This window comes from Labrus mixtus, chromosome 22 (assembly GCF_963584025.1).
Source record: "Labrus mixtus chromosome 22, fLabMix1.1, whole genome shotgun sequence".
Lineage (NCBI taxonomy): Eukaryota > Metazoa > Chordata > Actinopteri > Labriformes > Labridae > Labrus > Labrus mixtus.
Window position 1 is genome coordinate 5,799,007 of NC_083633.1, and position 27,831 is coordinate 5,826,837.

At 41.0% G+C, this 27,831-nt stretch overlaps 1 protein-coding gene across 2 annotated transcripts in view; it reads right to left on the reverse strand.

Annotated features, from left to right (window-relative positions):
- The window catches only part of ano2b (anoctamin 2b), an 88,248-nt gene that overhangs the window by 6,046 nt on the left and 54,371 nt on the right, over positions 1 to 27,831 (reverse strand). For both annotated transcript variants that reach the window (XM_061030144.1, XM_061030145.1), the window contains 7 exons: positions 27,210 to 27,321; positions 26,431 to 26,488; positions 26,245 to 26,345; positions 21,063 to 21,205; positions 13,790 to 13,942; positions 12,295 to 12,347; positions 9,907 to 10,085 (listed from right to left, as the gene is read on the reverse strand). In XM_061030144.1, coding sequence (XP_060886127.1) covers positions 9,907 to 10,085; positions 12,295 to 12,347; positions 13,790 to 13,942; positions 21,063 to 21,205; positions 26,245 to 26,345; positions 26,431 to 26,488; positions 27,210 to 27,321 — 799 coding nt within the window. The remainder of the gene's footprint in view (positions 1 to 9,906; positions 10,086 to 12,294; positions 12,348 to 13,789; positions 13,943 to 21,062; positions 21,206 to 26,244; positions 26,346 to 26,430; positions 26,489 to 27,209; positions 27,322 to 27,831) is intronic.

Genomic DNA, 27,831 nt, shown 5'->3' on the forward strand with positions numbered 1-27,831 from the left:
ACAATTCTTCTGAACATTCATCTTCAGAACAAGAACAGTGAAACATACTTGTGCTTTTAGAAATGTGCGACCTTTAATATGCATCCAATCTAATCATAATAGTTGTTTGCATTTAATAACTTAAGAATGGCCATGCTCATGTCAACAGATGTTGAAATGTCTGATTGTTCCAAAGCTTGCAACTCAGGGTAGAAACGTGACACAAATATCTAGAGTCGACGTGTTGAAGCATTCTGAAATTTAGCTTGAAATGGAAGATTGCATATATGGCTTCAAACGGATTGCACAGCTTTTGCCGCCACAGGGCGCATTCACGGGTTGAATTGCAATGTGGAACAAACACTCAAGTACTGGTGCAGTTTCTGCCTATTTTAAGTAGCCATTATGCAGTTATTGTGGGCAAAATTGGCCCATGTTTTTGCAAATGAGCCTCATTGCTAAACCATCTAATTCATAAATGATGGCGCAAATATTTATATCCATGCTCAGCTGGTGAAAAACTACTGTGGTGGTAACTGCACGGCAGTATTTATTATGGTTGTCATGAGCAAAGTTTCCAGTGATTTGAGAGTTTCCAACAATTCTGCCTCTGCAAAGGTTAAATCATCTATAAACAGTCTGTAAGTATTACTTTGACATAACTGTTTTTAATTAAATGAGGGGTTCAATCAGTCCGTGGAGATGGTCTGGGTCATTACACAGGATCAGGTATGAGAGTGTTTTTTTTAAATTTGTATCTGAACAAGCTGCTCTCACTAAATGCTGAAAGTTGTATCACATCCATTTGTGCCCCTTTCCCATCCAGATGATCATCTACATATGGACAGAATTGGTCTCAGTCTGGATGAGGGGCGCACAGCGCAGCAGGAGGGAGTGGTGATGACTCAACTTCTCAATCAGATGCAGAAAGGAGAAAACTAGACCACGTCTTAAGACTTTGTTGGTGATTACATTTGGGTGACAAATAAGATTTACCCTGATCAGTATGTGTGTGTTGTGTGAATTAGAATAAGAAGACCAGTGAACATTATTCCTTTCAATTGTTCCCTGGTTGGTGAGGTACAAAATGCTTTGCTTTCTGTTTCAGTTCTCTTTAGGTAGTTTTAAAACAATGGTAATGATGGCTTAGCTAGAGCTACTTTGCTATCGAGATAAATTCCCTCCAGCAAGACCCATCACCAAGAATAGATCATCCAAAGCCTGCCTAAAAGTCCCAGAGCCTTAAATAGTCAGACATGGCCTTCAATAAATCACAGCGATCACTCCAGGACTATGCTTAGTGAAAAAAGCGGAAAAGCTGCCTAGTCTTTTCTTTAGACTACATAATTGTCATGATAAATATCCAAGCCTAACCTCGCCCTATTAAACCAGGACAGCTTAAAGTAATCTGGAAACTTCAAACACAATATTTGTATTTGATCAAAGTAATTTGAACACTTTGAGATGCTTACCGTTACTTAGTTTCCAGTAGCATTAATGCAGATACTGTTGAAACTTTATCTCTTTATAGTTTATTATTATTTGAAAATTGAGCACAACCAAGGCCATGACTGAACAGATTTGAAACAGTGGGGAACAGAGAGCAGGCCACTAATCTGACCATCTACCCATCCCCTACAGAGGGAGGACAGTGCAGTAAACGATAGGGAGTGACTCCATTTGACTTTATGTTACATAATGTTGGGCTCAGTTACAAGACAGCCATGTTAAAAAAGAGTCGGCTTTTGCCTTTGGGATGTAAGTACAACATATAGCATTCCTTTCAAGGCAAGAACTGGGAGACAGCTCGTGTCATTGTTAATCTGAAGAACATCTTGAAGCAAAAAGGCATCCTCTGAAAACCAAGACTGCTCAGAAGAGATAGAAGAGATAGATGTATGGACAAAGATCAGCATTATGTGGAGCCTTCACTATAGATAGAGCGGTCTTTCAGGCAGCGATACTTCAAAAACGTCGATTTAGGACTTCAAGATAGACATCAAATCAAGTTAAATAGTAAGAGGGCACATTTATCACTAATCTTGGAGCATGATTCTGTGCCAGCAGTAGAAGACGAGGCAATTAAGCTACGACACGCTGATGAGAATATGCATGGAGATATACCGCACTGAACTAAACATCAGCAAACAAAACGCACATAAATCCTTTCACTGTAGCTGCATTCTTCATGGTAAGCATAAAAACAAGACAAGATGAAACCCATTACAGTCGAGGTCACTGAGGTCCAGAGGGATCTGCATTAATGTAACTGGAAACCCAAATCCACCAAGGTCCTCTTAACTTGGGGATTTATGGTCTTCTGTAACACCCCAATAAAGTGATTGCGTCTGGACATTAAAGACTATATACCTGAACTCTTGGGGAGCCACTTTCTTCTTATGTCCAACATAGTTGCAGTGGATGGCTTTTCAACCCGAGTTTGGTTCTGCTTGAGGTTTCTGCCTGTTAAAAGACAGTTTGTCCTCGCCCCCTTTACTTGGTAAATGTTTGGTCAAACAAAAAGAATGGTCAACACCTGCTGTGTTTTGTAAAGTCTGGAGATAACATTTGTTATGAATTGGCATTAAAATATAAAAAATGTTTGACTGACTGGTTGATGTCAACCAAAGGACGGAGGCAAACATGTTTTTATAGTTTGGTACCGCTTGTTGAGGAAATTTGTAAGAACTTGACTTCACACAAGAAATGATTCTGGAGACCTTCTCCACCTTTTCAAACAGTCCCCCTGTGGTCTAAATGAAACATCTGTGCTGTGCTTTGGTCAAAATATAACATGAATCAATCACCAGAGGAGGTTTGTGACCCTGTATAAAGCAGCTCTCTCAGAACGCTCTGTTTTGGTGTGTGTGTCTCTTTAAATGTAATGACCCCCCCCCCCGAGTTTTCCTGGTAGACATCACTCCTCTGTAGTGAGAATTAAAATGACGGACCTGAGCAAAAGTTTTTCCTCTCGGCTGGGGGTGGAGTCCATGGGTGAAGATATCAGGGGAAGGGAGGGGATTTTTTTTTAACAAAGTCCCACTGTGACATCACAAGATGAGTAAATTTGAAACGGAGCATTTTTCTCTGTGTTGTTAGACTTATGCAGACCACAAACAAAGGACTGGATGGGTTTATTTCACATTTTGTGGGTCAGTAGACACTCAGGTTACCCAAATATATGTTCAAAAACACTGTCAAAGTGGATTTTTCATAATATATCCCCTTTAAGTTGAAAAAGTTTACACGCGATGAATACTCATGAGGAGATATGAATTAACACCAGGGCATACAGTGCACTTTAGAAGAGGGGACGTGCCAAAGCATTTCTTGGCCGGCAGTGGGGACTTCCTGGACCCTTTTGGTGTTTGCCTGCTACTCCCACAACAAAACTTCAGGAGGTCCCCGCTCCCATCAAGAATATTTTGTTGAATAAACCCCTGTGAATACATAATTAAAAAAGGTTCTACAGGTTTTCTTTTTATTGAGTTTGCTGATGAACTAGAGTTTGCAGAGCTTTTAGAGTGCCGACAGAAAGATTAAATCACCTGATGTGATTACTCTTTTATTGTTGTTTTGTTTTTCAATAATTTATTTTAAGCTCCACATAATGAAGTCTGTTATGCCAGACCTTTAATTTCTTCCCACTCAGTTCAAAACAACTAATAAAACCAATCTTTTACAGTCGAAGACATCGAATGGAATGTCTAATAAAAAACTGTTTTATCAGTCTAAAAATAAATTGCATTCAATCCAGGTTCGCTTTTCAATTAATGTTTTTATTTTCTCCGCCTCCAGTCAGACCTAAACTGACGCAGTGTCGCAAAATCCAATGTTTTTGACGACGAGTCAGAAAAGAAATGTAGGAAAATGCAATCACACAAGAAACTGTCTCCTACATTAAACGCAGCAGTAAGACATGTCAGAATAATTAGATCGCTCCGATCAAAGTTTGAAAATGAAAAGACTGACATCCAAACACACAAGCTGTCATGGAAGAATTCCTCTGAAGGCAAAATAAATGAAACACTCCGATTGAGCTGTCTCACTAAGTGCTTGACGAGCAGTATAGAAATAATAAAAAGGGAGGGTGAATTGTGTGTGTGTGTGTGTGTGTGTGTGTGTGTGTGTGTGTGTGTGTGTGTGTGTGTGTGTGAGAGCGGGGTCTTATGGTGTCTGATTCCTTCTCCTTATACAGTCATGAGTGAGGAATGCTGCCTGTGAGAGTCCACTCTTCTCTCTCCTTTTTCTTTGATCCATTCATCTTGTCTCGCTCGCCAATAATTTACAATATTTTGTTGTGTGGCGACTTCGACGTGAACTACACTGGAGAGGCAAACCTCCTGCTCTGTACTTAAGTCCAATCAACTGTGCTGCCCAGGTTGGAATTTAATATAAAACGTTATCAAAGAACAGTAAATCACAGTGTGTGTGTGTGTGTGTGTGTGTGTGTGTGTGTGTGTGTGTGTGTGTGTGTGTGTGTGTGTGTGTGTGTGTGTGTGTGTGTGTGTGTGTGGGTGTGTGTGGGTGTGTGTGTATTTTCTAGTCGCTCCATATTTGGTTAGAATGGTCGACAGCAACTGGAGCATCTAACCTAATATTCTTTCATAAGACCACTCAGTGAGATTATGGTTAGTATGTGAGCGACTTGAGAACGTGTGTGTTCTGTGTGTGTGTGTGTGTGTGTGTGTGTGTGTGTGTGTGTGTGTGTGTGTGTGTGTTCCTGAGAGTTCCTGCTGCCAACACGGGGCCTCCTGGGAACCAGAAATAAATTGAAAGACAAACAAGGGTCAGACCATTCCCATCCTTTAAATACACACAAACAGAGACACACTGACTCTCCATCACAGAGCATGGACGCTGTCAGGTAACCATGAGCCTGAGACCAACCAAACACAAATGTATCTGTCAGAACATGTGCCTCTGGATGTGTACGCATGTGCCTAAAGGTTTTTATTTTGTTGCTTTCGTTCAAGACACGATAAAACAAAGTCTGTCAGCATTAACGCAGGAATCGAGATGAATGCATTATGTTTTTAAATCTCATTATTCATGTTCTATTTTGTCCCTTTAGGTGCACCATAGTAAAGCCACTGCAGCGTGGCTAAGTAGCCACCCTGCTGCACCTTTGAATGGCTTATTCACTTGTGAAATCTCCCCGACAGATCAGCTGATGGGTCTACAGTAATATCCACCATGTGACATCACACTTTTCACTTTTACCGTTCCCTTTAGCAACTTTCATTTACTTGTTGATGCGTAACTAGATATTTTTTTCCAAGCTTATTTAATGTCCTAAACTTCGATCTACCAAAAGTTTATTATTTTCATTTCAAAATAAAGGCTGTTTTTAAAACAGTTTTTGTAAGGCTTTTATTTTGATTTTTTATACTATTAAGATTGAGGGCACTTTACTTCCTGTTTAAAAATAGAACTGCATTCATTTTGAAATAAAATAAGATCGAGAGTTATGACATTAACTTAACTAAAGAAAAAGGAACTCGATACGGACTGAAAACTAAACGAAAACAGATTAAGAGAAAGATGAAAATGTGAAATGTTTGATGTCAACTGTGCTTCCCAGGTTGGTGGATATTAATTTAAACTCGTCAGCTGAGCTGTCTGAGAGTTTTTGATCACTGTGACAACAGGAAGATGTAACAAAGATGTTGTGATGGCTCACACTGCACCTAAAGGGACAAAAGAGCATGCCATAAATGTGATTAAAAAAATGAATGCATTCTTTTAGGACTTTAACTGCATTGAGATTAACACTTTAATGCTGACAGCCCTCATTTCTATGTTTATATCTACTCCCTAATGCTGCATATTTCTCAACTGAGTACACTGACTAATGACTAAGAACATCTGTTCTGATCTGTGCTATAAACGCACCAGGACAACACAATATAGGAAATGACTTTATAATCCATTGCTGTACTCTTTGGCCCTCACTTGACTCTCGAGTGATAAGACTGTGAAAACAGCCAACTTCCCGTCAGCTCAGGGAACAAGTGCAGGCTTGACGTGAGGCCTAAAGTACAGCAAACTGGTCCAAGAAGAGACAACGATTTACAACACACAGAGCTGAGTAATCACAGGAGTTCTGGCTAGCTTGTCCTGTTTCAAGTTTGATTATCTTTAATGTGTCTGTTCTGTGTTTGCTGTAAATCTTTGTACAGCTTTGTGGTTAAAATGAGATTTAAAAGTAAGGATGTCAGAACATGTCGGAAGTTAAAGAAATAGTGTCCCTATGAAGTATCTTTTTTCTCTTGAAACGAGAGTTGGTGCTGGTAGTGATTTAACATTTTCTCATTTGTAACTCGGCAGGAGCAGAGACCTGAAATGCCTTCAAAGTAAAATGCTTCATGAGAACACGTTTCTGTCTTATATGACCAGTTATAATCATTAAAAGCTCAAATCTGTGTTGAATAAAATGTTTTAAATCCAATGTAATACTGTCCAGCAAGGCGTACAGCTTTGGCTCATGTACAGTACAAACACCTCACTCTCTCTCTCTCTCTCTCTCACACACACACACACACACACACACACACACACACACACACACACACACACACACACACACACACACACACACACACACACATGGTCTGCAGCGATTTCCTACCAACCCTTCACTTCATCCATATCTTATGTGATAGAAGAGGGAAGACACAATAAACAGCAATGTCCGCTGTTGCCATAGTGATAGCAGACGCTTTCTGACATTATGTGCGGGCATTACAAATGGAGATGAAATTGATCCGACTTTAAAATCAGTTGGTGGTCAGAAGTCAGAAACGACCTGAGTTAGTTCAGTGTGTGCACAGCCTGGATGTGATTGGCCTTTTTAAAGCAACATGTATGTAAATTAACTTAATGAGGATTATTTTATTTTTCTTAAAATCAAGACAATATCACGTTAATTTAATTTTACTAGAGGCTTTGTTGTGGTAACAAAATGTGTAGAAAATAGATATTGTCATGATGTTCTAGGCGACAAGGAGTTGTGTGTTATAGAGAAGCTCTGGATTTGTAAATGTAAGGATTTTAATTCTGTGACGTCACAATTCATGTCTCAGAAGTTTTACTTTTAGGATTACTCAAGCTGTTCTCATGCTTCTTTCTTTCTTTCTTTCTTTCTTTCTTTCTGCTGAGCTTTAAATAACTTGTAGATAATAACTCGCAATCTTCAAAATACAATAAAAGAATAAGCTTTACACTCATTTCTGACTGCTATAAATGAAGAGTAAAACTGATTCAGGCTCAGCACATTGTTCTCTAGAAGCAGTGTGCCACAACGTTTCCCTGACTCATTCAACTCTGGGGACGCAGAAGAGAACACATGACTGCAGAGACGTACAGTGACGGTCTGCCCACTGGCGCAGAAATTCTAAATGTTGCTGTTTTTAAATGTCATTTTAAAGATTTAATACCGTGGTGGTTGCCCTCTATCACACAATCCTTTCTTCTTCCTGCCTCTCTTTTTCTCTGGGTCATTTCTACAGCTTTCCTATCCCTTCATCTTGACCAATCACATATTCTCTCATCCCTCCAGTTCCTGATGGACGCCGTCGTCTATCAATATTGACCTTCTTCTCCTCCCTCTGTCACACACTCATTGATACGAAAGGAGTCATCTGTGTCACACAAAGGGAGAGGAAATGAAAGAAAGGAATGGCTTGTCTGCAGAATCTGAAATACTTTAAATTACATAAAGACTGAAATCATTCGCCTTGAGCCTGGAGGCATTGCCTACATGGCAAGCGGCTAAAAGACAGTCTACATACAGTGTGTACATGTGCCATACAGAGCTCCACACAGTCCAGATTCAAACCCCCTTCTTGGAACATCTTGAAGCCGATTTCATGCCTATAAGGGTTCCAGGCGTACAAGATCTTGTCATGTTTCTGAGGTGACGTAGCACACTACATTGACACAAAGACTGCATTCTTGCGTTGTAATTCTTTTCAATGGGTTATGTAACAGCAGGTTGGCCTCTGTCTGTGGGCGCCGGCATCCGTGACCTTTTCTTCTACAGCGCTTTATATCGATATTATGAAACGAAGGCTTGCCACTGGCATGAGTGGAAATGCATAGAAGATACAATAGTGCACTCTGTTTGAGGCTTAGAGCATCCAGCTTCATTGGTGTTGGACTTCTTTCTTCTGGTCTTTGGAATAAAACATTACTTTTTTATAGTTTGCATTAATTATTACTTTAATTGCTGATTTTTTTAAAATAGCTTAACAAAGTCTTCCTCTGTTTTGTACTTAAGTCTTATAGAGAGATTCTTCTGTCATTCCAAACTTAATTTCAGCTCAGTTTTTGCAGACAATCATACAAGTCAGCGATTTCCCACTTTGTCAATCTTTGGAAGCATGTGTGAAAGCAATTCAACGCCACTTACACAATGCATGATTCTAGAGCCGGTGACATGGATCCAAAGCTCCTAGGGGGGTCCGGGGGCATGCTCCCCCGGTAAGACTGTTTTTAAATATCAGCTTTAAAATGGTTTTTTTTTTTGACATTTTTTTTGCAAAAATGTAAAGTGTGTTACAAATTAAATGTATTATTATTATTATTATTATTATTATTATTATTATTACAATTTACAGATGATTTTAGGATTCAAACCTACTAAATAAGCAGTGCAAACAATAAGAAAAACACAATTGCTTGTCGATATCTATGTTCTGTTGCTCCTAACCTTCAGTCCCTTTTTATAAATGGGATGAATTTGCAGAACAGGGCTTACCATGTTCTACTAAGGGCTGACGTGAAGGGCAGTCACTATGCAAGTAGCTCTCAGAGCAAGAGTCTGAGAGAACATCATAATACAGTCATCAAGTATGACAATATTTTCTCTTCTATCATTAAATATTTAACATTATCAATATATGAACCTGATGTTTTGCTGATTCTCATTAAGTTTATATTCCCTCTCTTATTACATGTGTTGACCAGCTGTCACTTTAATGTTGCCTGAGATAATAATGAACCAGAAAGCTGGATGAAGTTACCTTCAGCTAGCACACATTTCTCTCAACATCTTTACAGGTTCGCACCGACAGCGTTGCAATGATTGGCTACAGGGCCCGGAAGTACTTTATTCGGGCCGTGTTGAGCGCTCGCACTTTGACTGCAGTCAGTATACGTGCTCGCCAGACGCAAGAAGCATGAATCAGGTTTTCATGACAGCTCCCGTCGCAGATTTACCACCCCCCCCCCCTTCCTCCAAATGTTTTTATTGCAGATCTAAATTAATCACACAAATGACCTATTTGGGATCCAAAACGGCAAATTTCGCCAAAAGGTGACAAGTTTGCATCCCTGTGTTCTTGTGAAGCCAAAGACACTTTCCACTTTGTGGACAAATAAAGTTCTATTCTATTCTTTAAAATTGGCATGACACTGGTAGTTATTTGTTAGGGATAAAGAGACTGGGGGACGGAGGAGGGCAGATATCCACTAAGACGAGCCTCCTAAAGTAACTTCTTCGGAGGTCAAAATAGATAATTGGTGAATTAATAAATACTTTTAATTCCTTAGAGCTCCTGTGAGGAACTTTATGTTTGTGTGGATTCTGGCGCCCCCAGTGGACAAAAAGGGATTTTAATCTCTTTTCGGATCTTGTTCTGTGCAAGTAATGTTACCAAAAGAAATCTCATCCTTCTTTATTTCACTATCCAATGCATAACTGACAATGTACTGTAAACATGGGGGGGGAAAGAAGGCTTTGAAGGGAGCATGGAGAAACTTGTTTTAGTCTGACACCGACCCTGTGGCGGGGTTATGCGCTGAAGAGAAATCAGAATCAATTGGTCTGTTTCATTATCAGCTAAAAACTCCTCACAGGAGCTTTAACAAGTACTTTAAAGTTGTGTGTGTGTGTTTGCATGTGTGTGTGAGTGTGATTCTTACCTGCAGACGGTGATGTCTCCGTGATCAGAGTTGAGCGGTGCTGTTCCCGCTTTCAAATTGGATACGTTGAAGTAGGAGAGCGTGTGGTCGATGAAGCCGTGCATTGTGCCGGTCTGACTGAACATGTACTGGTAGACGAGCCGAGGGATGAAGTCTGATGTGAAGGAGATCACGAAGGCCTCCAGAGAGAAGAGAAAGACAGAGTTGGTGTTAAAACAAAAATACACTACATGAAATGTTTACCCTGTAAAATAACAAAAGTAAAATGTACTAATCTTCTAGAATGTGCAACATGTGACACATGAATACAGCAGAAATCAAGTTTATCCTGTGTAAATGTGTCTCTGAGTCATTACTGTCTACAATGAGTGAGAAGCTCGAGTCCCGCTGGCTGTGTTGTTGTCAGAGCCGTGTTTACATGGACGGGACGGCCGGCTCCTTCCCTTGTGTATAAAAGCTGTTTTAGTCAAGAACTAGAGAGAAAAAAAAGAGTAACTTACTCACTGATTATTTGAATGTCAAGTTAGCGTTTTTAGATCACGATCAAACCGTGTCAGCTTACATGCAGTGTGAAGCTACAAGCTAACTAAAGTGTGCTAACATTAGCCTGCTAACAACAATCCAGGCCACAGGCAACTGCAGCTCGAGCCAAAGACAATTTTGCCCGTCGCTTGCACTTTAGTCCTTCTTGCAAACGTGAGGGGAGGGGGAGTTGGAGGTGTGTCGCTGGAGGAGAGCGGAGGTGTCGCCAGGCAACAGTTTGTTTTGTTGCCACACTGGTGCTCTAGGGCGACATCTACTGGATCAAACAGTCTCACATTCTTCCTTTAAAGTGTTGCAGAAAGGGGTCCAACAGCTTGTCTTGAAAAGGCACAGAATATTCTATTTCATGAATACCTTCAAATATATTGATCTAGGAAAAATGACGTACTGATACATATTTGCAAGATGCATGCACAAAAAGGGGGAAGGCTGCTCCCACTTTTCCGTTGCCTACGAGCTCCCGGGGAAGCTTAAGTGAGTTAAAGTGTGTTGAATCCAGAACAAACAAAAACTCCTGCTGCTGGTTTTTCTGAATCCTCTGCAAATCTGTTTAGTATTAAAAGTAAACGGAACAAGATTTGGTTAGCCGGTCAGGGATAAATCCCAAGCAGAGCTTTCCTGTCTTCACAAACACACCTTGACCTCCGCAGATCAGGATGTTAAGGTATTTCAGACATGATTCAGGGATCCGTCAAGGTCATGAGGATGATATCTCAGAGCAAACATAGAGGATAAATCTCTATTTGATATGCATATGCACACAACAGAGCTGATGGAAGCTGGATTACGTGCCACTACGTTCCAGCATTGAAGTTCAAGATCAACTTTGCTGACATTTGACCTCCTGTCCCTGAAGTCTTTGAGGTTAGGGTCTGTTTTCATTTGTTTTCATGACAATTAAAAGATGTGCAACCTTTGCATTAATTAAAATACAACCCAGAACTTCCACCAGATAAGTGTGGATTGCGTGTCAGCTCCGCTCCGCTACGGCTCTGTGCTCCCTCATCCGTCAACACCCACAGGCTGCGTTCTCAGAGCGAAACACGGAGCAGAACCGCCAACAGCTGGGGTGCCGAGACCAAGGAGTTCCCGCGTGACAGTGCAAGATAATGTGATGTACACACAACAACAATCACACAAAAGATCATTGTTCCCAACCGTCAAAACGGAGTGTTTCATTCTGAAAATACACCGTTTGTTTTAATGTTGTTTCGGTGTCTGACTTCCTGTCCCGCTTGATCTGCTCTGTGGTAAATTGATATGCCTCCAGTGGAAGCACAGACATTGACTAAAGTAAGCTCTGCTGCTGTGGCGGAGAGGAGACGGACCGAACACGCATCTGGTGGAATATAGCAATAAGCTTTACATTTAATTCCCATGTAATTAAAATGAAGCCTCATTTTTGATTAATAGTTATTTACAGCATTTTTCAAGAACATCTTTACTGCTGATGTAATGAAACGACCTAACTCGTGTAGCATAAGAACAAACTGTATTGCAACATAAGAGATTAGATTTTTATCAGCCATCACATAGTACGCTTCAGATAACCAGAGTAATCACTCACAAGAGGTCAACGGTTGAGTAAAACTGAGTTTTCTTTAGGATAACAGAACTGAACTTCCTGTAGGGGAAAAGTGTAATTTTCTCTAATATTGTTTTGTTTAGCTATTTAGGTGATTTATTGAATAGTGTAAGTGCTCTGTGAGAAATGTAAAGTGTCACATCTTGTAGAGTATCTAATGTAAACATAAATGCCCTCATGCATTGAGTGTGAACATGTCTGCCTTCATCATGAATTGAATAATCTTAGAGTAAAAAGCAGGACGTTGCATGGATACTTACATTTATAATAACTGAGAACTTGCCCATTCCACTCAGTATATTGTACCATATTCCTAGAAAACAAGACATCGAGAGAGGGACAAGGACAGAGAAAGGAGGTTACCATAAAATATTGACTGAAAAAGGAAATATCAGATTCTTTTAGGTCATTTTCACATCTATAGTTTGTTTACCTCAAATTGGTCCATGTTCACACTGGGACATTTACAAGCAGTCCCAAATGTATGCTGCACGCAGGAAATGCTCACTCAAGGGTCAGGATTTTTTGCGGGTAAAATCCCAGAAGTAACCAAAGACTTGTTTCCTTCTGCCCGGCTGTGGCTGCTTCAAAGACACTATACAATTTGGACAGATGACTACACGGACTGATGTTGGCGCTGGTCATAAACCAAAGATTTAGACAAAATGAAATGTTGACCTTACCAGTAAATGTTAACACTGGCAAGTAAAGCTACATTCTACATGGAACTTATCATATTTAAAAACTATTTTACGAAAAGTAACATTAACAGAAAACGGTGACAATACATCATTGACAAAAACTAAGTACATTTGAGGCTGCTTGGGATGTTCCAAGCTTTTTGGATATCACAGTGATGGGGACATTTTGATTGCAATCTGTGCAAAAGTTCATTTTGAAAGTTGACTCAAAATCATAAATATGAACCTCATTGTGCTAGAGGAAAAGTCAGAGGCTCAATCAAGGCCTTAGTACATCTTTTTTTTTCTTTCATTTTAATAATGCATATTTGTATTTAAGAAAAAGAGCATTGGTCATAAACATTTGACGACAAGCATCTCTTTTTTCTCCCTCCCACCCCTCACCCCCATACTGCCAATACAAAGTCCTACTGTATATAAGGTAATATACAGGGAATGATAATACTAAATTATGTATGCATATTGTCTGGAGAAAAGGTCCGTAGGAACGTTCATGACAATTCATTATTTCAGTCTGGATCAAAGTGGGGGACAGATTGCTGACAGATTGGAAATAAAGGGGCTTATTGTGAGATCTTTTTCTGACATTATCCTGATGAGTTTTAAAAAGAAAGTCAAAACATCTTTAAAGCCTTACTGTACCTGCTATCCCTCAGCAGTCAAACAGTACGACCTTTGGGATGAGTAAAGCCTATGGGCACACTCAAAAGGTGCTTATAATGGACTGCTACTGGTTGTAAACTTCACTTTAAAGTCTGCCTTACTGCCTGAAGGTACTGCTAAGTGCTAACTCTAAAATGGTTTCAATAGAGCGTATTATAAATCTGTGGTGTTGGAAAGGACACCTTGTTAGGTTTAAATCTGACAGGATGGTTTAAAGATGTTTTACATAATCTACTGACCATTTCCAATCCAATCTTGTGCTGTATCGGCTAAACTGCTAGTGTCTTTAAGACCATATCACATATCCACTGCCTAAAGTCATGTTGTAGTTGTAGATTCCTTGCTTGTATGGGGCGATGTGGCATTTTTTGAAGAAATCATGTTAGCTTACCAATGTCTTTAGCACGTACGGCGACTGGCCTTCGTAGCTCCGTCACAAACTTTTTGGCGTCCAGTCGGATCTCGATGACATTGTTGAGCAGAGCGAAGAGCGGAGCGAGCGGGAACGAAGCCACGAAGAGAGATACGAAACCAAACTGGATGACTGGAAGGAAAAAAACAAACAATCATCAAACATGCTTAAAATGTGTAACATTAAAACAAGTTTCACTTGATCTTATTGTTGTATGTTCATTTTCATGTCTGGAAATGGAGGGCCACATTTTCCATAATCCTCCTACTCCAATAACAGACATTTTCATGTAAGAATACTGCATTTGAGTTCCTAACATTACCTCCTACTATTATTACGCTGATGACATTCAAATGTACTTATCAGTATTGTACATCTTCCATAAAGTGCTGCAGCTGCCATTGAGTCCTCATAGCGTCTAGAAAAGCTTTTGGGCTTTTTGTGCCTTTACTTGAGAGATAGGACAGTGGATAGAGCCAGAAGAGAGAGTGGGGAATGACATGCCCCCCACCATACTGTTGTACTGCAGGGCACAGTGTCCTTAAAGTTATGAGCTGCCGCTTGATCATATGCTTGTGCGGTTTAAGTTTACGTCACAATTGTACCACGGCTGTCACAAAGAGTCAGATACGACTCCAGAGAACGTTACCAAATATTCTCCCTATTTCTGTTCATGCCTTGCAGCAGAGTTCACAGATATCGACAGTGTTTGGTTTTCAAGTCTTCGTAAAAATCTTTAAAAATGTCAACGTTTGGGTATTTCAAAGGCACAAAAACATATTGTTTTTTTGTTTTTTTAAGATTTATTTTTGGGCTTTTTGGGCCTTTTTTTAATTGAGAGACAGGACAGTGGATAGAGTTGGAAATCAGGGAGAGAGAGTGGGGAACGACATACAAGAAAGGAGCCACAGGCTGGATTCAAACCTGGGCTGCCAGCTTGCTTACAGCCTCCATACATTGGAGTGTGCGCACTAACCACTGCACCACAAGCGCCTCTAAAACATATTGTTAGAAGTAAGACAGGGTGTTGTATTGAAGAGACGTGGACAAATCATTTGGGATCCTCAATGGTGTGAGTCACCTTGCCTTCTTCTCTTTCTGTTATAATAATGAGATATAGTTTAATAATGGGGAAATTGCTTTCATATGATGGGTGATGTGTTGATGATCTACAGTCATCATATAATAAACTAAAGTGTTCATTAGGGGGATTGGGTGTGATGAACCACAGCCTCTTGAGCTCGCAGAAAGACAGACATAACATGCTCATTGAAGTGTGTTTTCTATAAACTTAGACTGCTTCTGATGAGTTTCATCTGCTTCCTATATATTCTAGGTTTTTAGTATCAAACACTGGCTTAACTTACAGCTCCATAAACAAACCATGATGATGCAGAAGTGTAAGGTGACTCTCATGTGAAAGCTGTGCTTTGGTTTGATGACTCTGTGAGAAAAACCATATGCGCTGTTGGCTTAGTGGTCAGGGCGCACGCTCCATGTGCAGAGGATGCAGTCCTTGAAGCGGGCGGCCCCGGGTTCAAATCCGACCTGTGGCTCCTTTTACACATTTCATTTCCCACTCTCTTTGTCCCTAATTTACGACTCTATCCACTGTGTGAGAGGAATTAAAAACGTACAGGGTCTAAATCGTACTGTAATTGTGTAAAGAATGTGGGCACTATGAGGTTTTCCTGGTTGATTACAGTTTATACATTCACAGTGCAGTGAGAAGCCTTCAGATTGTCTTTATTGAATGGTCATCTCTTTAGTCACGCTGTCTGTCCAGGCTCGCTCCATGGTTCAGATGATGCCTTTTAAGGGGAAATACTCCACAGCACCAGCAGAACAGGGACTTTTTATTGTTATGATTACGCAGTGTGTTGAACTGTGGGGTTATCAGACTGACATGTAGAACACACATAAACACCCAGCATAGATACACAAAAGAGACTCAACACCCATGACTGATACAGAAACTAAAGCTGGTTGAAATGTAACCCAGCATATTTAAATGACACACATACACATACACACAGGATTATGTAATACTGTTATGCTATTGGCTGCAGGTACTTCACTCACAACAATCAAGACAAGGCAAGTCGAAATGCACTTAAGAGTTTAAAAACAGAAAAGTTGACATTAATTAAGAGAATTCAAAGACTCGATAAGGAGCAACAATAAGGCATTACAATTTTATATATATTACATTTAAGATCAAAAACAAATAAAGAAACATGACATTAATTCAAATAAAACAGACATATTAAAGAGTCCTCAGAATGGGCAGTAAATGATTAAGTTATCTGCTCTGCTCGCCTCAAAGTGTTAAAGTGCTCTGAAGTCACCGACTGCAGCACTTAACCACTACAATCAACACCAGGTGCTGTAAAAGACTTGTCCGAGCTTGGACAGGTCTGGAACCTCAGACAGCTGACACAGCAGCTCCCCTTTGGCCATGTGGAGGTCAGAGGTCAGCAGCAGTGTGACAGCTCTGAAGGAGAATCAAGGTGTGTGTCTGAGGAGAATCTACACAGGTAGACTGTTACAGACGCAGACAGGTACCTTTCTGTTTTTAAGTTTTTAAATGTCTTTAGACAAATATGCAGAGGGACAGAAATGTTGATTCATTCATTGCAAATGGTAAATGTACTTGAGCTTGTAAAGCGCTTTTCTAGTCTTCTGACTACTCCAAGCTCTTTACACTGCATGTTACAGCTACACATTCACACACTGATGGTAGAGGTTTTTATGTAAATTATCTATCAGAAGTAACTAATCCCATTCATACACGTTCAAACGCCACAGATGAAGTGTCTTGTTAAGCGTCTTGCCCAAGGACACAGCAGACATGTGGCTGCAGAAGCTAGGGATCGAACCTCCAACCTCCCGGTTGAGAGACGACTGACTTTACCACTAAGCCACAGCCGCCCCACTAGTTCTGTGTAGTGCGGATCTGACTCTGATGACCCTGATGGCTGATAATGTTTTCATGATGGTTTTTAGATGTTTTTAGACATTCTCAGTTTCCTGTTGTTACCCGATGAACTCTTGTATTTATGTATTTAATGTTGTTCACAGTGTTTATTGTTTCTGTGTGCCTGTGTTCTATATGTTTTGTGGGTTTTTTTTCATATTGTTCTCACTTGGCTGCGAAACAAATTCCCCATCAAGGACAATCAAGTTGAAAGACAGAAAACAAGATTTGGATTTCTAGACACTAAAGATCTACTTTCAGATGCACCTTCATCATACTTAATTGGATGCACATACTGTAAGTCCCTTTTGAGATGAGGAGGGGTCTCTGACTTTAAAAGGTCAGATTTAAAAGCTGGATTTGTGTTCTGAACATTTCTGTCTTTCTGCTTTCATGAACTGCAGGTTTACGAGATTCAGCGCTCTACACTGTATCATTTGAATGTTCATTAGAGATACACTGGAAAACTCAAAAGTGACTGTACTGACTGTGTTCAATTGAAATAAATGTCTGGGTTTGTTTCATTAGAGATGCCAAAGTGAAACAATAAATAAGTTGTTGGTCTATTCTATGAATGATATCAAGCCTGATCTGTCAGACGAGGTGGACACGTTGCTGATCTCTGGTCAGTTGGCTTTAAAGACATGAGATAGGTGGAGTTTGTAATGCTTAAACCTTCCTGTTGGGTAGATCAATGAAGGATCATAACAACATCCCCCTGCTTCCTAAGTATGTGCAAAAGGAAACATGAGAAAGACACGCTGGGTTTGTCTGACTCGGGGTGATGCGCGGCTCAGATTGGAGCAGTGGAACTTTAGCTGTGTGGGAACGGGGATTTCCAGCGAGACTGACGGCTTCACCTCGGGACGCCACGCTCAGACAAAGAACGGCAGGGAAGAAAATAAGACAGCGGAGCGGCGAGCGCTAGAGGGCAAGCTTAGAATAACCTCTCTTTCTATCCCGGGCGGGGTTGACGGGTTCGAGACTGGTCCAGGCACACACACACACACACACACACACACACACACACACACACACATGCCTTAACATGAGCTCCAAGTCTTACCATTACATTTATAGATACACAGAGATACACGGCTTCACACGTATAACAGCTATGTGAGAGTGTGTTTGCAGGTAGAGCGCAGACATTTCTGACATTCTTTCCTGTGCCCTGCAGCCACACCAGCTCAGACTCCTTTCTGTTTTTTTCTGCCCCCTCCCACTTCCTCCTGTCCTCTCTTTATATCACAAATAAATTATCTAATCACAGCAGAGGTCACAGCATGCTCCTCCTAACACTGTCCTGAAAAATACAAATCTGGATGTTGTGGTACATTTAAGGGGCAATTAACTCCATAACAAATCACATCAAACTGAGGCCCTGTGTCCACAAAGTGTTTTTTTTTTCTTCTGAGGGCTAGGGTCAATTGTTTTCTATGAGGAGAGAACATTTGCATCAGCATCTTTTTTTCAGAGCGCTCCGCCTATTTGTGCGGGCTTTCCGAGCGCTCATGCTGAAAATCTTTCAACCTTTCAGAAAGATGCTTTGAGGTCACCGGCGCTCTTATCCAAATGAATGATATTCCCCGTATTTTGCCGCATACTGAGGGTGTCTTGTACCCACGTGCTCTTTGCTCCATGTCTGCTGGAGTAAAAACGATCTCAAATATAAAACATGCAGTACAAAGTAACATGCAGGACATACGGCTGAATTTTTCAAAAGTAAAGTTCTGACTGAGCAGGTGTTGGTTTGTTATGACTGCAGAGTTTTATTAGTATGGGAGAAACAGCCTACAGCAGTGTGTGTGTGTGTGCGTGTGTGTGTGTGTGTGTGTGTGTGTGTGTGTGTGTGTGTGTGTGTGAACACCTGTAGCTCTTTACCTGCTTCTTATCGTAACCTCACATGCTGTAAATCAGTCACACTTTAGCACTTCACTGGCTCATGATCGTCTCTCCATCTTTTGGATTATTTAACCTTAGACCGACCTTAACGATGATTTATACTGTGCATTCAAAATGTGAAAGCTTCATTTAACTGTGATTGGCTTGTAAATGTCTTCCCTTTAGACTTCACCTCAGCATTTTGTTGTTATGATTTCTCTATTCCCCATTTTTTTTAATTTATCTCTCACAACCACACCGATCCCTTCCCAGCCTGCCGGTCTTTATCAGGATCAAATTCAACCTCTTGATAATGACACTTGATTTACAGTTCTTTTAACAGCATGTATTTGTGTCAACAACAGTAAAGACAGATGTCTAGATCCAGAGCTTGGCCCTGCCAGGTTTTCCACAGATGGTTTGAATTGATGAATGTAAAAGTGTAGAAGTAGAGGTGTAGAGGTCTTTCACTACTGTTTTCTTCTCCAGGCAGACCAAGCGTCTGACACAACAAAGGTGTGAGGTCTGACAGGCTGGACATTAGGCTTTATTCAATAGGTACATATTTGATAGCTTCCAACATTAATCAGTTTCACGGCACCTTGAGGTAAAGTTTGTTAGAAATGTTCTTCTATAAAAGTGAAAGACCACAGTGTAAAAAAACTCTATTTCAAGGAAAAGTCCAGCATTCAAAATGTTACTTTAGAGTGCCAGAATTAAAAGTACTGATTAAAGGAGTCACCGGGGGAGTGTGTGAAAGAGAGTTACTGCAGGTCCTCGCTTTCTGTTGCAGTCAGACTGTTTAACAAATCAGGCTCCCAGGAGATCACAAAACTCACACAAAGCCAGACGCAATTCACTCCAACCTCTCCAGTCCAATATTATCACATTACAATATCCTCTGATACTATGTGCAATAATAAACTGAACTTTCTTGGTGTAATTACATGATCAACTGTATGTGCCCTGTGTGCATGATCATGTTTATGTCTTTATAACTGTGAATGTTCAGACTACAAAAAAATATATATTAAAACTGTTTCGACAAAAGACTCCATGTTTCATGACATCTCCATAAAATACTTTATATCTCAGTCTGTAAAAGATTAGGAAAATTCTTTTTTTGTACTTTTCTAACCAAAAGTCAGTCGATAAGGCAGTGAAGAAAAGCACTGCATGTCCTTCCTGTCTCTATGACAACTGTCTGTTGACAACGGCCGCTCTATGACCGACACTGCACCGTTACTTTTTACTGTAGCAAAGAGGATGTGGGTTCAGGATACGACCCGAGTGCCGGTGACGTCAACAGTGCCTTTCTGAAAGGTTGAAAGATTTTCAACTTGAGCGCTCGGAGCGGCCACACAAAAAAGGTGGAGCGCTCTGAAAAAAGACGCTGGGCGCTGCGCTTTTCTCCAGGGCGAGCGCCTGCTGCTAGGTGGACACGGGGTCTAAACTTCTGTAAATGTACCTCGTTTCATTTTCCACAGCTGACTAACAGACATGATTATTGTAGTTGTGTTAGTTCCTCCTGCGGGCTAACAGACACCTACGGGAGCATGTGTAAAGATGATTGAAACTGAAAGCCCTTCAAAACAAAGTGTCACATGTTCATTACTTACTGGCCTGAGGTTAAATATCAACTGTGTCCGTATTTATACTCAGCTGAGATCAATCACAAAAAAAAACATTGAATCTGTCACTGCATCGCCTGTGTTTATGTGCTTTAGTTTGTGATGGACATGAATGTAAATCCTTTGCATTGCATCAGAAAAAAAACACTAGATGGACACGGGGCCTAAATGCTCACAGGGAGGGGTGTGAACTAAAGTCTTAAGATGTGTGGATGTTATTAGGAAAACACCGTAGTCATGGTTACAAGCATACTAAACAATTAGGAGACTCATTCCTCAAGATTACATAACAAACATCAGTGATTTACAGGAGTAACCATTTGACTCCATATCGGTGCCTTAAAGAGGTCATATTCTGCCCTTTTTGGGGTTCATATATTTAATCTATGTACCTACTTTTGTACGTTCACAATAGATAAAGTCTGAAAAAAGTGTCTGTTTTCATGTATTGCTCCTCCTTGCTCCCTCTCCGCTCTGAGTCCGTCAGCTACGCTCTGCTGAGCCCACACTGTTAGACCCCACGTAGGCCAAGTCTGCTCTGATTGGTCTGCCGATCCGCTCTGTCGTTATTGGTCAGTTGCTCAGCACGTGTCTCGGAAATTTCAACATGAGCTGCTGATTTTTCTGTGTGTGTGTGTGTGTGTGTGTGTGTGTGTGTGTGTGTGTGTGTGTGTGTGTGTGTGTGTGTGTGTGTGTGTGTGTGTGTGTGTGTGTGTGTGTGTGTGTGTGTGTGTGTGCGCGCGCGTGTGTGCAGACTCACTCATCTCCATGTACTCAGGAGTGAGGCCTTCAAAGGGGGCCAGGGCGTAGTCCAGGTTCCACTGTTTTGGAGGCCTCTCATCCTCGATCTCTGCCTCTGTTGATCCTTTATCCTTTATCGCTCTCACCAACTTTTTCAACTTCCTGTCAGGATGGAGGGAGAGGTGCAGGGGAAGATGATTAGGGAGAGGGAAAATATTCAACACAAGACTTACTCCTATGGTGTGTGTGTGTGTGTGTGTGTGTGTGTGCTAACACACACACACACACACACACAAAAAGGTGGATCTCATCTCACGAAAACAGTCAAATATTTAAAATTGGGTGATTAAATAAAAATCTTCTGATTACTCAAAATGCTTTTACACCGCAGATCACACCTACACATTCACACACTGATAGCAGAGTCTGAGCAACTTGGGGTTAAGTGTCTTGCCCAAGGACACATCGGACATGTTGCTGCAGGAGCTGGGGGATCGAACCCCCGACCCTCCGGTAGAGAGACGACTGACTCTACCAAGAACAAAGAGAGTTTGAGGGCTAGATTGAAAAAAATATACTTGTTTTTTTTTTTTTAAATATTCAAATATATAAAGCAACAACAAAAAAGCAGCCTACCTTAAAAACAACCCTCCTAAAGAAATACTATCATTTTCAACTCTTAACATTTACAATAAATTATGATCAAAAAGCCAAAGTGCATAAAAACTCAGAGAATTTAAACTTTTATCTCAACAATTTGACCTGAGAATAAAAGGAGGAAAGGTTTCCGCTCTTTTTTTTTCATGCCTGGCCTAAAGCAGCAAATTCCCTCGTTGAAAGACGAAGCCAATGCTGAGGTGCAAACGCCTGCAGTTCCTTCTGTGTCCACTTGAGGCTGCGAATTCCCCTCAAGTCACACCCATTCTAAAATGCCCGTTCTGACTGAAGAAAGAAACACGTTTACAGCCTGGTTCAAAAAACACATGTGGTCTGAATAGCTCATTTATTTATCAGGACACACTGTGGGGCTGATTTTTTTCTTACAATTCATCTGTATTGATTTTATTACTGATAAGAGTTATTCATAATAAGGGGGTGTCGCTGATCTGAGTCTGAAACTTCTTGTTAACTGTTTCTGAAAAAACATTTTTGCCGTATGCCTTTACTAGATAAGGCAGCTGGAGAGAAACAGGAGGATAGAGTGGAACACACACTGGTACCCCTAGTCCAAACCAGCACCCCAATATTTGAAGCGGTTTTAACAGAAAGTAAACTCCATAATCAACAAGATGGGCTCCTTTGATCAGGGCAAGTTAAAAATGTATTTAAATTGATTTTATCAGCGTTAAAATTATGTACTTGGAGATATAACTTCAGCTGGAGGTCAGAATGTCAAATCCTGATTCCATGAAAAAGAGACGTGTTTTCCAGACTTCTTTTAAATCCAAGGAAGTCCAGCGTTTGTGAATATGAAGCACGCTGCTGCTGGTGTATAGCGTGTGAACTCGGTAAACTCTCCCCTGGAACAAAAGACACTGACACAGTCCCTGCTTGTGAATTAAACCACACAGCATTTACACGGGTGTAAAGTAATGCTTAACTGTTGAACAAATTGCAAACGGACTGAACCCGCAGCCAGGAGCTGACTGTGTTCAAAGAAACCCAGAGGATTCCAAAGACAGCAGGTTGGCATCAAACTGAAGCTGTGATGCTGACAAAGTGCTGCTGGGAAACACAGCGCGAGAGCACTCAGCGCCAGGCAGGTACACACAGTGTTATGAGGGTGTGTTTGCCGTGGTGAAAATAGTTTGCAGCCGGCCTTAACCCTAACCCACATGTGCTTTCAAACCTGTAGCGTGCCTTTATGCACACTGTGTGTGTACGTGTCAGCATGAACGACTGCTGGACGGGCCTAACATACCTGACAGTGTGTGGCAATGTGCAAAAGTGTTGTGTGTGCATGAGGCAGTGAATGTGATTGCATGAAGTCAGCTTGTAAAACTCTCATAAAGCAGCTAAATGCTTGACTGCATTATTTAAACACACACACACACACACACACACACACACACACACACACACAGTAGAGTTACAGAGGGTAGCAAACATTCAATAAAACAGTGAAAGCATTAACGTTTACTGTTCTTCACACACAGAATCATGTGCACATGCTTTCTCCACACACACGGTCATGTTTCTGTTGTTGGTCTGTAAAGAGATCACAGGTCCATGATGTCAGTCAGGACTTTTACTTCCTGTTTGACGTCTGTTCTTAGTTCCTTCACCCCTTGTTCCCTTTCTCTCCTGTTGTAGCAACAGCATTGTTTCACTGTGAGGTTTCATATCTGATGGAAAATGCAAAGCATCCCTCAACAATGTCACCAGACTTTCCACTGGGCAAGGAGCCAATTCCTTAAAAAAACAAAAACATTTCAGCTTTATTTAGTTTGTTATTTTATTGAATCTGCATTTGACATTTTTGTTTATGTGCTAGTTAGATGTTTGTCTTAAACTGAACATCTGACAAGGCCTAGATATGTTTTAGAAGATCTGGTGTTTTAAAGGGTGATTACTCCAAATAGGACACTAAGGGTGCAGCTGGTGGATATCCTGATGTATGAAAGAGGGTAACACATAACTGTTTTCATTTTGAAGCATCTCTTGGATGTGTTTTTATTCATCTGTTTCAGTATTGTCATGCCCCCTAGAGGTGAAAACACTTTCTACAGCAATAAATAATGTGTGGAGTTGAGGAGTATTGAGGAGTATTCTTTTCTTGATTGGAAGAAATCGATCACGATGCACTTCTGATCAAATGTTGTTTGTGTTTTTGTGTCTGTACAAATATGACACTTCTGACCCCCTTGGACAACTACTGCCTTAAGTATACAACTGTTTATTTATCTGAAAAAGAAAAAGACTTGAAGTAAGAACATATAGCTCAGGGGTGGGCAACTGGCGGCCCGGGGGCCACATGCGGCCCCCATCAACCCTCAATGTGGCCCTCAGGTCAATTTTTACACATCAATTAATCGGGAACATGAAGAAAACATGACTAAATCTGCCATGAACACATGAAAACCAGAAGTATGTCCATAATAATATTTGATCACTGGTGTATGTTGAGTTAAATTTGAGACATAATTGACTGTAATCGTTTTTGTATTCTACAATTTGGCCCTCTGGCAGTGAGAATTAAATGAATGTGGCCCTTGCTGTGACCAAAGTTGCCCATCCCTGATATAGCTAGTAGCAGTTTTGCAGTGATTAACTACATCATTCTCCCACAGCACCTACTCTTTTCACCTCATGCAGTGTCTCTACGTCTCCCTCTGTGGCACCCTGGGTAGAAATATATAATCTCTTGTATACACACAAACTGGTGACCCATTTCTAGGTCTGCACGCTTTGAAGTTCCCATCTCAAACCTCACTACGTCACAATGAGTCGACAGGACTCTCCTGTCCTGAGGACTCCTCTGAATCTGAGCTAAAACACACCCTTCTTTAATAATCCAACAGGCCGGGATGGTGTGTGTGTGTGCCAGTCACCCGTGCAGGAGCTCAGAATGACGCTGCAGTGAAGCCTCCACAGACCTTGACACATTCAGCCTCAGTCCTCTGAGGGATTCAAGCAGCGCCTGGGAGCGTTTATGTAAGTTAAGTTAACAGTCTAAAGGATTTACCTCAAATGCATCATTATTTAAAAATCTGTATAAACCCACTTTGTGTCGCTAACAAAACTCTGTGTTAAGACGTATCAGGTCATGCTCCAGCAGGTCCATTCTGAGTCTCTTTTGGGTTGATTTTGTATTCTTGAAGTGGACATATCACTCTCTCAAACCTCTGGGGAGCCTTTAGGATCAGACAGCATATTTTAAAACCTATTAAAAGGTCCAAGGTGTTGCCTTCACTCAGCAGCTCCAGGAATTCCTCATAAAACTTCTCTGGCCCGCAGTATAGGACTTTGGTTTTAATGGTTGGGCTCTCAGGTGTGGAAGCTTTTTAGTGGATGAATGTGAAGCAGATGAGATGGAGGTATGTAGATGATGTGAGGCTTTTTTCGCTGATCCCTCAGGACATCCTGCAGAAAGCGCTGCAGCTCGATGAGAGACACCAGAAGGGTCGGGAGGGGTCAAGCCGTGCTCACAGCAGCAGTGAGAGTTTCGACCTGCAATCAGGTGAAGCGCCTCTGTTGTGTGACAGTTGTTAGAAACAGAGCTCGACCTCTGACCTTTGGGATTTGCATGTAAAAGTGGAGCTGTTGCACAAGATGAGTTGCCACTGTACAGACACGGGAGGAATGTTATTGGGACAAAAAGGGGAGAGGGAATGTTGTGAGTGCCTGTGAGTAAGCTTGTGCGTCAGCTATTGTGCGTTTAGCTCGTAGACTAGAAACCATGGAGGTCGTCTCGAGCCCCTTTCAGGCTGCTTTTTCACAGAAGTGCTGGGACTAAGATCAACCGTCATCACGTCTTTGTACAGTCATATTGATTCCACGACCTAATGGGGATTCCTCGGGTTTTGTATTCAGCCTCAAGTGGACACTCTTGCACTTCCACATTGGTGTCATTTTTCATCACGGGAGGTTGCTGCTTGGTTTCGCTGTGTTCAGACCAAGGGCAAAGTCAATTTCCAACTTGAGCTTTCTTTTTGCACCAAATAGAGCACAGGATCGTTTGGACACCATCGTGTCTCCTTTCACAGCCTCAACACACAAGTCATTTCAGTCCACAGCCTTCCCCCCCCCAGAGACGATGTCTGGATGGACTTTATTGTTGCTTCCAGCTACGGCAAGTCTGGCCAGTGCACACTTTGTCTCGGCTCAGCTAAACAGATAAAGCTGTGTTTTTATCACCAACGACTGGGTCAAAAAGGGTTTCCGAAAATAACGACATCATGATGTAGATTTGTAAAATAAAAAGTGAAAAATTCCTGCTTTGACAAGGCTGTTCCCATGACAACAAGGAAACAACTTTAAAATACAGGTTTTAATGGAATCAGAAAAAGAATGTCAGGAGAATCTACATCCTTTTTTTTATTTGCTTTTTTATTTCATCGGTAATGCAAGTCAATGGCACTTCAGACGGTATATGTTAGATCCCCCCTTCTTTTACTTAATTAGACAACTGTGTAACTTGCTCTTCTGCATCCAAAATCTTGACACTTCATACCAAGAAAAAAATAAAATAGTCTACTTACGGGATTCCAATCTCAAAGATGTTGTTCTGGATCAGCTGCTTCCCCAGCATGATGATGCTGAGCTGAATGCACAACTCAATGAGGCAGCCTCCTGGAGCACACTGAGGGAGACACACACTCCTTTTTATACACTTCATTCATCATCAACCAAATAAAAACACGAGTAAGAAATGTTGTAAAACGAACCTCTTCCATCCGATAGTCATTGAAAACATAAACGTAATTTCCTGGGCGACCGGCAAACCTGAGAAAAACAAGAAGCCTGGGTTAGGACTGTACGGTCTCTTAAGGATTCAACAGGCAGCCATTCGACAGTTGTGTTGTCATTGTAATTTGCTGTGGAAGCTCAAGTTAACATCTCTTCACAGGACTTTACAGTCGACACCCATAACTGCCTGTAACTTCCGGGAACTGCCGTAGATTGTCAGTATCAAGGTGAGAAAGCCAGGATGATCACATGAACTAAACTCCAGAGGTAATATAAGTCTTGTTAATTAATGCACTGCTGCTGTTTAAAGAAACAACAAATGTCCACATTTTGAGATTTTCCTTTTTTTTTCTTGTACTATGGCAACAAAACAAACCCTCACGATTTATCAATTTAAATACTAATTGTGGTGTTGTTTCAGTATGTATTTGACTGTGTTTGAGTGTGCAGTTTTGAATTGTATTACCAGTGATAAATATTTACCAGTGACCCTTTTTATGTTGACTCAGCACTTTTTTCTAATGGAAACTGCTCAGATCCTCAATCATAGATCACTGCTGTTGATCGAATGCCGCTGTATTCAGAGTCTCTTACATTTCACCGTGTTAGCTTCTTAAATGTATTTTGCCTTTTGTCTATTTTCTGTCCTGTGATGCCTTGCTGTGAAAACAATCGCCCTTCGGGGACAAATAAAGTTCGAAATATATTATCACAAATGATGCTTTTAAACGCGGCTGTTTGTGTGTGCTGCTCTTACCGTCCCTTAAAGAAAGCCACGTAAAAGATGGGTGCGTATGCGTTCACGAACTTCAGCAGGAAGGCTTTCAGGATGAGGCGCTCCTCAAAGTTGGTCTCAGTTTTAGGAATCTCTGTAAAATCAGGGAGAGGGAGTCAATGTCAGAAAAGCATGGGATTGTTTTTGGAGACTTCACTAAAAACACTTAAAGACAAAAAAGTGAACATGCTGGGGGGGAAATATCATGAATGTACAGGATATAGGGTTTGACTATGTTGTATCATTATGTTGTATAAAAAAAATAAAAAATTTAAAAAAAAGAATTGGTGTTTCCGTCAGTCTGACTGTTGAACTGGAATTAGAGCATGATCAGTGTGCTGGAAGTAGGTTAAAACGCCCCTCTCACATGGCACAGCCTCACTCTCTCCTTCCTCTTTTCTCACTTTTTTTTTTTCCTTTTCATTCTTGTTCTCCTCTTTTTCCGAGGTTTTGAATATGAATGTTAATGTGTTTGAAACCTCCAGGGACGACTGATGGGACGACTGGAGCATGAAAACATCAAAGTTTCATCAAACGGTCCACAAAGAGGCAGACTGACTCTCTCCTGGCTCTCACACACTCAGAGAGGCAGAGTGATAACGTC